At 35.4% G+C, this 13,081-nt stretch overlaps 2 protein-coding genes across 2 annotated transcripts in view; one reads left to right on the top strand and one right to left on the bottom strand.

Annotated features, from left to right (window-relative positions):
* The first annotated feature begins 3,079 nt into the window (after positions 1-3,079).
* On the top strand, positions 3,080-5,546 carry rfk (riboflavin kinase). The gene is made up of 4 exons (XM_089119396.1): positions 3,080-3,474; positions 4,178-4,329; positions 4,464-4,566; positions 4,703-5,546. Exons 1-4 carry the CDS (start codon positions 3,393-3,395, stop codon positions 4,849-4,851), a joined length of 486 nt encoding a protein of 161 aa, XP_088975522.1. The 5' UTR covers positions 3,080-3,392; the 3' UTR covers positions 4,852-5,546.
* A 529-nt stretch (positions 5,547-6,075) lies between these two features.
* The window catches only part of pcsk5b (proprotein convertase subtilisin/kexin type 5b), a 118,781-nt gene continuing 111,775 nt past the window's right edge, over positions 6,076-13,081 (bottom strand). Inside the window, exon 37 of the mRNA XM_089119395.1 lies at positions 6,076-10,743. Coding sequence (XP_088975521.1) covers positions 10,322-10,743 — 422 coding nt within the window. The 3' untranslated portion in view covers positions 6,076-10,321. The remainder of the gene's footprint in view (positions 10,744-13,081) is intronic.

The raw sequence follows: 13,081 nt of genomic DNA, 5'->3' as shown, positions 1-13,081 counted from the left end.
AGACTGACCTGGGCCTGACGGGATACACTGCCACACCAGCTAACTCCTTAGAGGGATTTGCTTTTTTTCCTGAGCTTTTTCTTGCTTTAGTTTCGCTTGTGTTGTGTTGAAGGTGACATGAGGGTGGCTAAATAACGACAGATTTTGCACACATTAAAACACAAACATGAATACATTGATTTCTCTGGTCACAGTATCCAATCGTTTAGCCTAAACCTTACCCTAACTTTCATTTTTTGAGTGCTAAACTGGAATTTCAAAATCCAATCAATGAATGATAGATAGAACTAAGGCTACGTTCACACTGCAGGGCTTAATGCTCAATTCCGATTTTTTGAAAAAAATCGATTTTTTTGCAAGGCCGTTCACATTTCCAATTAAATGCGACCTTTTGTGATCTCCTGTGTGAACGTGAAATGACCCAGAAGTGACCCGCATGCGCAGAAGAGTAATCAACGGTCAATGACGTCACTTGTTGTTTGCGGAATAGTTTTTTTTCCATATTGTTGCGAGCTTTTGTTTTTTTATTATTATTATTATTGCCACAGCCCATAACACAGACAACAATTATTTTATCGACGGGCAAAGTTTTCACATAAATGTAAGATTTTTCTGATCCTCACCGACCTCGTCATAAAACCCGTTTAATTGATAGTGCGCGTCCTCGGCGCTCCTTGCTTTGTCACCGGCGGCCGCGGTGCGACACTGGTGGCTGGTGTTGCTCTACATTTTATTCTGTAATCTGTTGGATGTACGTCACAATACAGGGGAAAATGCTGTTAGTTTCATTGTGATTTTAAAGTGGAGGGGAAAAAGTATAACGAAATGGTGGCTGTTTGTTACTTGTAAAATTCACTGCAAAATATCTGAGTTAAGCTTCATTCACACCAAGAACAATAACTTACAATATCCACACCAACACAATAACATAGGCTTTATAGGCTAACAGTCTAACACAAAAGAAGATATTTTGAAGAATGTTAGTAACCAAACAGTTGCTGACTTCCATTGTATTTTTTTTTCTTCCATAAACAGGGCCCCTCAACTGTTGGTTACTGACATTCTTCGAAATATCTTCTTTTGTGTTCAACATAATAACAGGTTTGGAACAACTTTAGGGTGAGTATAAATGATTTTTGGATGAACTAGCACTCAGGTACGGGTATGGGTTGTATATGCACAGGGTTATATGGGGCATTACTGTTATGTCCATGGTTATTGTGAGATTGAGATTGTATGAAAAAAAATTGATTTAACCTTAAAAGTTAAAGAGTTATGTCCAGCAACATAATAAAATTATATGATAAATCTCCCGCGCAGGGGTGATAGGATATTGGGATGTCCACTGAGGATGTGAATTAAAAAAATAATTGAATATACTTTTTGTACATCAGTTACACAACCTATCAAGTCAATAATTTAATATTGAATTAATATAATTTAAAATAACCAGCTAATATTCAATAATATATATTAAGAATTTGTAGACAAATGTTAAAATACTGTAATTGTCTAGAATATTGACAATATAGGATAAAACATTTTTTAAATATTTTTTAACACATGTAATCTTTTAAACACTAACGATTTGTGCAGTAAAACGAACTTTAAAGAAGATCTAAAGCTGATTTAGATGATCTTCTATCATTTTCATTGGAGATAACATGAAAAATGTGCCATGCTTTAGTGGAGGATTTCTGTCACCTGGTGGAAAACAAATACACTTTTAATATGAAAAAAGTTTACCACTTTGAAAATGACCACTAGTCTATAACCAGTAGATGGCTGCAGAGGGCCACTCATTAGCTCATTTGCCATTTCCACTCCCTTTTATAGTTCTTTTGAATATAAATGAATATTATTAATAAATACTTAAGTATGAAGGCCAGAAGTAGGAAAAGTCTCACGCCAGTTAGATATATATAAGGAAATAGGCCTAGATAAATAATTAGCCTATATTTTACAATGGATGGGGAAACCTAGGCTACTGAATTGCTCCCACATTATGAACACTGCATTTATGACAAAAAACAACACAGATGCAGACATCACAACAATATAACAATAAATGCACACACGTTGTCCTCTGCTGACCATAACACGGGGCAGTTAATCGCTAATATTAGCGGGTCTTTGTGGAAATAGGGGGCTAAACCCCTTCTAAACTAGTGATGACACTGCTCTCGTGGTAAAGAGTTGTGCAAATTATTTTTATTTAGGTTTTAATCTGTTACATGATCATTTGCCCTAGAATAATTCACATAAACCCGTGACAATATTATAATATTGATGAATATTAATTGTTGTAATATTTGATGATTCTTTCCTTATTTTTTTTCCGTCATTTTAATCTAAATCTAAACATGGCTAATGCAAGAAAAAGCTATTATTTAAGAGCGTATTTGAGAGGAATCTTGTAGGCTACTCAAATGATGGAAGAATGATTGAGAGAACGTCACAAAACTCTCATACCACCTCCAGATAAATGGCGACACCTTCTGGTCACTGACTTTTTTAGAGAACAAGAGTAAGAATAACTATGTGTTGGATTAAACTAAAGTAAACTAATTTTCAAGCATGGCTATAGGAAACTCAATTTATGCAAACGAATACTAGCAATTTACTGAGAAGTTGTATAATATTCATTTGTAATATATATAGTCAGTACATAATAAATGTATAAACGTTCACATGAAATTAATTTATAATTCAAATTCATACTGAAGCTATTTATACGGTGACAAATGCAAAGGTCTCGAATAATCGCATGATATCTGACCTTTTGTACAGATTTTGTCATGATGACAGGCAGTACGTGTTGGGAAGGTCTCTGAGGTTGGTTAGTTTGATAATGTGTAGCCAACATTATTATTACTGTCATCATTTATAAACGGACAAAAATATCTACAAATTATTATTTTTGTCTAGTCACTTAATTAAAAGTCGTACGAACTGAAATATTTATTTGTACACACAAAAAAAAATATGGGGGAAAGTATTTGTCTTAGTAAAAAAACAGGACTTTTATTTTGAATTAATCCTAAAGGAAACACGCAGCAAGGTCGTCGGAGGAAGAAAGCCTGCTAGTATGACGTGCAACCCTATGCGTGCGACACTCACAGTTGGCCGACCGGTCACATAATGTAAGGAGCAATTACCAGACCTGTGATATTTAAGAGGATATTCTTCATTCACTTCTTCATTTAGTCTCAAGATTTACAATAGCTGGGGCTGAGACATCAAGGCTCTTCATTTTAAAACGCATATTTCCTGTATAAAAAAACGGGCATTAGATAAGAGAGAAGAGTCTAGAAGAAGGGTCACTGTCCTCACCAAAGCGGACACCTGTCTGGATCTCTGAATCACTTTAAACAAGCTTTAAACGTGTTGACATGAGGAGTTTGCCTTATTTTTGCCGGGGAGAGGTTGTCCACGGATTCGGACGGGGAAGCAAAGAGCTGGGCATCCCAACAGGTGAGAATAAACAAACATTTCATCCAAATAATAAAACTTCGGACTCAATTTCCTCATTCTCATATTGTTTCTCACCTGTCTGACTTTCTTCCGTGAGACATAGAAGTGAGTGTTACTTTTGTTGAATCGGAGAAGATGCAATAAAAGTGTACGGTAATGACGTCAATGACTAACATTCGGCTTAAAATGACAATACGAGTAAATATTTTTTTGGGTGAAAAAATTGGTAAACTTAAACATTAAGTTATAATCATTAATGTCTGCGCTTTATGAGTTAAAACTTAAATTTGATATGTCACGCAGAATTAAAAATAAAATAAATACTTGTTATAATGAATGTAATCTTTCAGATAAAGTTCTGCCCAAATTAATCTAACGTTATAACGTGAATCTGTAAAATGCTTGATTATGAGCCACCACATTGAACAGTCAATGACTTTTGCATAATAGGGCAACAGTCGGGTTCGCAAGTAAAAAATTGGAAATTTAATTTTCTTAATTATCATTTTAACAGCAGGATTCCTGATGGAAAAACATTACCATGTTGAAATTTTCATCAAACAAAATTTCCCAATCAGAGACTTGTGGCTCAAAACAGTCTCTGCCCTTAAACTACTTAAATACTTGTGTGTATATGCATATTTTGCATATATTTTGTAAACGCACATCCTAATAAAATGTTTTCCTTCCATTCCGATCTTAGCAAACTTCCCAGAGTCGGTTGTGGACAATCTCCCCGCTGACATCAGCACCGGCATCTACTACGGATGGGCTCGCGTGGATAACGGAGACATTCACAAGATGGTGATGAGCATCGGCTGGAACCCTTACTACAAAAACACAAAGAAGTCTATGGTATTTCCATATCCCAACCTTTCTAGAGGGTTGATATCTTTGCATTCATTAAATGTTAATAGTGACGTAAATAATTAGTACATTATACAAGTGTCTGATATCAAATATCATGTATTTTTCGCTCCGTGTGACAGGAAACGCATGTGATCCACACGTTTAAAGAAGATTTCTACGGTCAGATATTGAGTGTGGCAATGGTTGGCTACATTCGGCCTGAGAGAGGATTCACATCGCTTGGTAAGACACGCTGAGCTGCTCTCTTGAAATCACTCCCACATCACATGATCTCTTTGACGCCACAACACCCTGTTCAACCACCCAAACAAACTTGTTCACACGGTTAAATGAACTCACTGCTGTGTCTTCCTCACAGATGAGTTGATAGCAGCGATTCATGGTGACATTGAAGAGGCGAAGACAAAGCTGGAACTGCCTGAGCACTTGAAACTGAAAGAGGATAACTTCTTCAAAACGTCGGTATCAACAACAGCCAATCAGATCTTGAACGGACATCGACTGTAACACTCTCTTTCATGATCACCTCTATTTAAAAACCTGTTTATTCCATATACAATTTGTTATTTATGTAAAAAGATGTCAGTCCCCAAGTGATGCTTTGGTCAAATGTAGGCACTATATATGTATGTATGTTCATTTAGATCATCAGCTTTGATTTATGTGTATATTGAGATAAAAGAAGGATTTCAGCTACTAGAATGACTGAGGTTTTATCAATGCAGTTCACAGGTTAAATGTCACAGAGCCCTTCCCAGAATTCCATGTTTACCACAGACCTCTCGCAATGTGAGTCAGGGAGGGTCAAAATATATTCCTCTTTAGTATCATTTTGCCTCCACCTTCAGTTTAATTTCATTATTGTTTAAGAAAGACTCTTCACATCAATAAAACGCTTTAACAATAGTCAAAATCGGCGGTCCTCCTCTTTAAGGTGAAATGTTTTTTATGGTTCTCAGAGAACCGTGAGTAGAGGTGGAAGTCCAAGGTTGAGATAAAGAGTTAAAGCCTAGGTTGTTGTACTATGAGTGTACAGACAGAACAAACAGTGAATGAAGACACTATCTGGATGTACATAAGTACTGAAATGATTCCAGTGGTCTTAAATATTGGTGTGTACAGAAATTGTGTACATATGTTTTGACTATGTATATGCAGTACTAAACCTTCACATAAAATAAAGGCTGCCTTTTTTCTTTTCATTTGGTTAAACATTTAATGGAGATTTGCATTTGTAAAGACACTCAACAGACAGTTAAGAGTCAAGTTAGATAAGGTTTACGAATGTCTTTTTGATTTACCCGTTTTCCTGTATAATGCCTGCTTGAAACGTTACAGCAATCCTCTGTAAAGGTGTGATCACATTAGTGAAATTTCGTGGGCAAAAAAGGTTAATTGTCAATGGTGTAGCAATGTATGAAGCACAGCTCTCATCAGCTTTCTGTTGGTCAAAGAAAGGGAATCCCCCTGACCGATTTGAACCCGTTGCGAAATCTGAGGAAATTTTCCGTCCTCGCGCGAAATTCAGATCACGTGGATTCCTATTGAAATGACTAGATTTCGCCTGTGAACATTCGCTGAACTGTGATGTGACCACATCTTAATATAGGCACAGAAAAGCGATACTTTATGTTAATGCTGTAATCTTCTCAAATATGTTTAGACACTCATCTAGACCGGACCTTTATATGTTAAACTGCTGTTTCTTTAAATGTTCTGTACTGTGCATGCTTTATTTTGGTCAGGGCAGTGCCTTAGATATGTAACATACTATCATACAGTGCACAACCAAGCATTCCTTCAATGTTGACACCTACTTATAAGCATTAAACCAAAAATGCCTAATGTGGTGTTTTACTGCTGTCTGTTATTGTGAAAGCACATGTAACTCTTTCAAGATGTCACATAAATGCTGGGAAATGTGAACCAGAAATGAATCATTTCTACTTATGTGGTAATAGTAATATCTATTCTTAAATGATCTTGTCAGCCTTCCTCATCTTAACTTTACTTTCATAAACAGAATCATGTGATTAGACTCAATTTGATTTATGGTGTCATTTCCAATACTGTAGTTAAATATTTGTTAAGCTTTTTATTCTCAAGGCTAAGTGATCTGACTAATTTTATTTTGTTCATTGCACACAATGCTAATAATATCAGCTGACAAATCTGTAGAGTTTCTCATGCAATCAAAAAGTTTAGCTGGATTTGATCTAATAGATTACTTGCCAGTTAATCCTTGGTCACATGTAGGCTACACTTGAGGTCAAAAGTACAACTTTTTTTTTTTTTTAGAAAAAGTCTAATCCTATTACACTGAACCCAACTTTTGTATGGTAATGTACAGTCATTGTATAGGTTTGAAAGGTTAGTTTGTGGTTAATAAAAATAAAAGAACCTGCGTACCTGCCTGCGTTAATAAAATAAATGAACTTTCTGGCTTGCAACAGCAGTCCGAAGATCAGTTCTACAAATAACTGCACTGATTTAATCAGCACTGTTAATTTAATCAAGTAATCAAACTTATTTGACATAAACCACAACAACAAGCCATATTGCCCAATTCATTATGTAGATAACCGGCTGAATAATCTCATATTGTTTGAGAAGGACTGCTGTCATTACACTATAAATCATTCACAGGTCTTGATTACAATCATAAAGCAACAGGCCTGACTTGAGCATATACTGATGACACCACCACAGGATATTTAATATAACTTATATTTGCATTTGCACCATCCAAGCGGCTTTCTTCCATAAGAGTAGATGTGAACTGTCAAAGCTTACAAACAGTAGTCCATAAGATTACTCTAGGATTTAGGATTAAGTCTTTAGAATTCATTTTTCACTGCATGTTTAAAGGGGTCATGACATGAGAAATCAAATTTGCCTTGAGCTTTTGTCATGCAATCTTGGCCTTTTTACTATTAAAACAACCTGCAAGTTTGATACTTTCATACCTTATTATAAACAAAGCGTTTATTTAACCCTCTGGGGTTGTTCGGCCCAAATGGACCCGAAGCATTCAAATAAAAAAATGTTAAAAATCACAGCTTCTTCGGAATGGTCCGAAATTTGGTGACTTCGTTGGTATTTGGTATATGAACACCCAAAAAAAATGGGGACAGGATGTGAACAGTCTAAGTGGTTGTAAAAAAAATAGTCACACTTGGGGTGTTCGGGTCCAAATGGACCCCCATAGGAAATGAATGGGAAATTGGCAAAAATGTGAAAAAACAGAGTTTTTTGGTGCGTACAATCTTCAAATCAGACACAATCCATAAAAAAGCACACAACAGTGAAGGGGTGAATCTATAAAACACAAAGAGTGCAAAACAGACACAGCCACACACACTCACACACACAAACACACACACTTTTATACACTTTCACACTCATAAATTCAGATTACATAAATCTGTTTTGAATTTTTAAAAATCACAGCTTCATCGGAATGTTACGAAACTTGGTGACTTTTATGGTATTAGGTATGTGAACACACAAAAAAATTGGGGACAGGATGTGAACAGTCTAAGTGGTTGTAAAAAAATAGTCACACTCAGGACCTTCGGGTTCAAATGGACCCCCATAGGAAATGAATGGGAAATTGTCAAAAATATGAAAACACAGATTATTCAATATGAAAACATAGACTGTTCAGATAGAATAGTCTATTTGAATAGTCTAAGTGGTTGTAATTTTTTTTTTTTTTTATCACACTCAGGACATTCGGGTCCAAATTACCACCATTGGAAATGAATGGGAAATTGTCAAAAATATGAAAACAGTTTTTTTGTGCATACAATATACAAATCAGCCAGAATGCAGAAAAAAATGACTCAATGGTGAAGGGGTGAATCTCTAAAACATCAAGAGTGCAAAACAGGCGCACACACGCACACACACACACACACACACACACACACACACACACACACACACACACACACACACACACACACACACACACACACACACACACACACACACACACACACACACACACACACACACACACACACACACACACACAAACACAGAGAGAGATTAGATCAAAGGATGGAGTTCTACCCTAACCCCCAGGCCTAATGCAGCACCTGTGCCAATTTTAAGTTACTGTTCATAGAATGGCCTATGTAAATAGTATGCAAATAATTTAAATATATGTTATGACTGAAAGAATTGCATGTTTATTAAGTTAGAATAAGAATTAAACATTGGGTAACAAAATGCTTTCCATTTGTTCTCTTTCCAATGCAATGTTCAGATTTGATTGTATAATAAACTTCAAATTACCATCTAAACCAACCAAACAAACAAAAAACAAGACAAAAATAGTCTTTGAGAATCTGTTTTTATATTTTAAAAATCAACAACCTGAAAAATAATTGGTATTTGCAAAAATCACTAGAATCCCCAAGCCTTTCTGGAGAGCTGTACTGTATCCACTAATCCACTATAGTGGTAATGTGCTATTGCGTGATAAAAATGCTCAGTGTGTCTACCAGATGACATCTATCTTTTTTCAAAAATTGCTTTCATGAGGCCTAGGCTTCACTCTAAAATGTAATACAGCTTTGATAAAAAAAAAATTCTATTATGTTCAATGGGAAAAAATGGGTCATAATTATTGCATAAATATTAATTATAAATCATAAAATTATCTCAAAACACCAAAAAAGAAAAGAAAAAAATTATAAAAAACAAGTAAAAAAAAAAAAAAAAAATTATGATTTTTTTTTTTTTTTAAATATGAATCCTGCCCTTTGGGTCCATTTGGACCCGAACACCCCAAGAGTGACTCTGAAACGAACAACCCCAGAGGGTTAATCAAGCTCCAAAAACGTCTTGTTTGGATATTGTGGGATTTGTGACATCACATGGGAAAATACATTTGCATACGATTTCCTCCAGAGCAAGAGATCATAGTACCATAGACCTGATTGGCTGACACTTGCCTACACCAGACGTGAGTGTTGAGCCAAAAGCAACTGTCTATACTGGATGGAAACAGTATTCAGATGCCCATTCCCTTTGTGACATACTCCATCCGCCCGAGTCTGCCGACATGAGGACAAATTAAGTAAAACTAAATGAACTGTAATAATGCTTTGTCTCTAAATTACAGTTTTACATGGATAAAGTTTTCAAAACACTTACTCGTGTGCAATAGTGAGCGGGCATTGATTCTGACGTTAACCAATCCTAACAGTGGATTAATCGCATCCAAAATAAAAGTTTGTGTTTACATAATGTATGTGGGTACACTGTGTATAATTATTATATATATATATATATATATATATATACACACATGCTTGTGTATATATTTAAGAATATTTTCATGTAAATACTGTATATATAGATTTATATATAATTTCTATTATTATATAAATATTTTATGTGAATATTTTTTGTCTTAAATATATATATATATACATATGTATATATGTATGTATATATGTATATATTTATTCATATATATTTATAATTTTTTCTTTGGTGAACGTATTAACATAAAAAACGTTATTAACATAAGTGCAAAGGAACAAACTATTTAAAAAAAAATCCATTAATCCAAGTCAAAATTTACTGAAAATTCATGAAAGTCAGCATTGTAAAAAGAACAGATAACTCTGACCGAGCGTTCTATTAACATCATTAGAAGAACATTTGATCTGAACTTTGAGAAAACCATGTTAAAGTTATGAGAAAATTCCCTGTTAGCAAGGAAGAGCTTGTACATGCAACCAAATTTCCTCTTTTGTGTTTCACAGAACAGAAAAAATGTTCATACATGTTTCTTAGAACAACATCATGGTGAATAAATGATGACAAAATTGTGATATTTGTGAAAACAATTTCTAAAATGGTTGATTGATGAGATTTAGTAGGTTTCTGCATGTCAAAATATTAATAAATAAAGTATTGTTATGCACATTCCGAGGAAATTAAGCACACTTTTGATGTTTTACGTGATAATATACATCTCATCATCATATTCCAGCTCCACCTCTCCCTCTTCCTCCTCCTCTTCCCCCTCCAACATGCTGTATTTAAACTTCCGGTACACTATCCCGTCCCTCCCCATGTAAACGATATCCTCGTCCACGTCCTCATCATCATCCTGGCCTTCGTTTTTATCGCAGTACTCCGCCTGTATGCTGTCTTTGAGGGTTGCAGAGGTGAACGGGCCGTCTGAGATTTTGGCATAGCCATTCGATTTGACGACGAGCTTCATGGTGAACCTCGACCGAAAATGCAGGAAGAGAAAAATGGCAAGCCACAAGCTCACCAACGCAAATATGACAGTGAAAACAATAAGGCCAGGATGACCCAAAGACTCTGGATCGTTGGTGAAAAGGTTGTAGTTGAGCGCGACAATGCATTCCTCTGAGAAAAGAGAAAAGTTAAAGGTCACATTTAGGACTGCAGGAGTATTCAATGGTTCCTCGAATACAACGACTTCACATTAAAAGCTCAAGGCGTTATTATGTGAATCTTAAAGATTGAAATTGATGGCATGCAGGGTTGGGTGTAATGCTTGAAAAGTAAAGTAAGGGATTGCACTTAATGTTTCTGTAATTTGATTAGTTACTTCTGATGTAAATACTGCGCAAACTAAAACAATTCTTAATAACTCAATAGTGGATTTAACATCGAATTGTAATGTCTAATGTTAAACTGTATGTTTTTAAGGTAGCCTTCTCCCTTTGGATACTTTATTCAGTTCAAGAATAATTTATGCAATTTTATATTATTATTTATTTGAAAGAGTGAGTTTCATTTCTTTTCTTGGATTGATCTGATCGAGGCTGATATAGGATTTAGAAAGTGATTAGTAATGCACTACTTTTTAGAAAGAGTAATTAGTACAGTAATCTAATAACACTGAAATAGTAATTATGAGCAGAAGTGTGAGCTTATATTTTTGTTGTCAATTTCATCGGTTATTCAGTAAATATTCATATAAAATCATTATCTTATCTGTAAAGCAGTTTAAAATCAGTATTATTATTGTTAACTAAAACAATTAAAATATAAATTGAAAGAAATATAAACTAGAATGTTGCCTTGTCAACTAAATGAAATAAGCAAAAAGTTTTAGTGCTAAAACTGAGATAAAGATTCTAGATAAATAGACATAAAATAAACAAAAATAACATGTAATTCAAGATTAAATATGTTAAATATTTCAGTTGAGAAGTTTATAATAATATAATATAATATATACACATAGTGGTTAAAGTGGGATTTGGCAGGTGGGGGAACCCTCAACTTTTGTGTAGGTGCAACTGGGGAAAAATGACTGACCGTGGGACAACATAGTGAGTATTGTGGTAAAGCAATACTTTTTGGGTCAAGAGAATGCTGTGGCACCAAGTATTACTTATTTATTTGATATTTTAATGGTTTTTAATTGGGACATCTACACTGTTATGATGACGATACTATGTTAAAATTGATTAAGACTGGGACAGAAATTGAGCCCTGGCACTGTAGCCACACCAGCCCACATTATATCCCCAGCCCAACCCACAGAAATGGGCATTTAAATCAGAGGTAGTTAGGGCCAGGGGATTCGGGGGCACGCTCCCCCGAGAAAATACTGATTTCTCTGACCTACATATGTGCAATTTAAGACTTTTGATGGCCAAAAAAAAAGGATAATAAATAGCTTTAAAACCATGGGTATTAGATTATTTTGTCAACTTGCTCTCTCCTCTAGGCTACATCTTTCTTTTTCTCTCAGTCTCCTTATCCTGCCCTATTTCTTATAATCCTATAAAGTCCTAAAAAAGTCCTAAAATCTTTTCATTTTCTTCTGTGTCAGTGAAGAAAGTAAACATAGGCTTAAATGATAATTATATGTTTTATGAATCATTATCTTAAACAAGTTAATTTACTCAAGGCTACCAGGTCAGTATTGCCACCTACAAACTTTGGAATTTGAAAAGTAATTTTAAATAATGCAAATTATAGTATATATACATTTAACGCAGTTAGTGGAATTGGCAGAAGTTCCCTCATCACACGCGAAATATATCGAACCTAAAACTTTAGCGCGCTCAAACACCGTTGAATGCATTTCACGCATTTGTAATCGCTTGCGTTCAGCGGGGAAGATGGCAGATTGGTCGGTCGGACGGCCGGCCCATATCGAGAGCAGCGAGATTCGTTGAGATTAATGAATCTATTTATTTATTAATTTATCTGAGGTGCCGGAACACAGTTCCGGACCGTTCCGGCCCACTTTAACCCCTGTATACACATATATATACACACATAAAGGATTATTAGGAACACTTGTTCAATTTCTCATTAATGCAATTATCTAATCAACCAATCACATGGCAGTTGCTTCAATGCATTTAGGGGTGTGGTCCTGGTCAAGACAATCTCCTGAACTCCAAACTGAATGTCAGAATGGGAAAGAAAGAAGATTTAAGCAATTTTGAGCATGGCATGGTTATTGGTGCCAGACGGGCCGGTCTGGGATTTTTACTGGGATTTTCACGCACAACCATTTCTAGGGTTTACAAAGAATGGTGTGAAAGGGAAAAACTTGTTACCACTGTGCAGGCTGGTGGTGGTGGTGTAATGGTGTGGGGGATGTTTTCTTGGCACCCTTTAGGCCCCTTAGTGCCAATTGGGCATCGTTTAAATGCCACAGCCTACCTGAGCATTGTTTATGACCATGTCCATCCCTTTATGGCCACCATGTACCCAT

The sequence above is a fragment of the Pimephales promelas genome, chromosome 14 (assembly GCF_988280905.1).
Source record: "Pimephales promelas chromosome 14, fPimPro1.hap1.1, whole genome shotgun sequence".
Classification (NCBI taxonomy): domain Eukaryota; kingdom Metazoa; phylum Chordata; class Actinopteri; order Cypriniformes; family Leuciscidae; genus Pimephales; species Pimephales promelas.
Note: the sequence above shows the minus strand (reverse complement) of the source record. Positions and strands in the feature narration are given on the sequence as shown.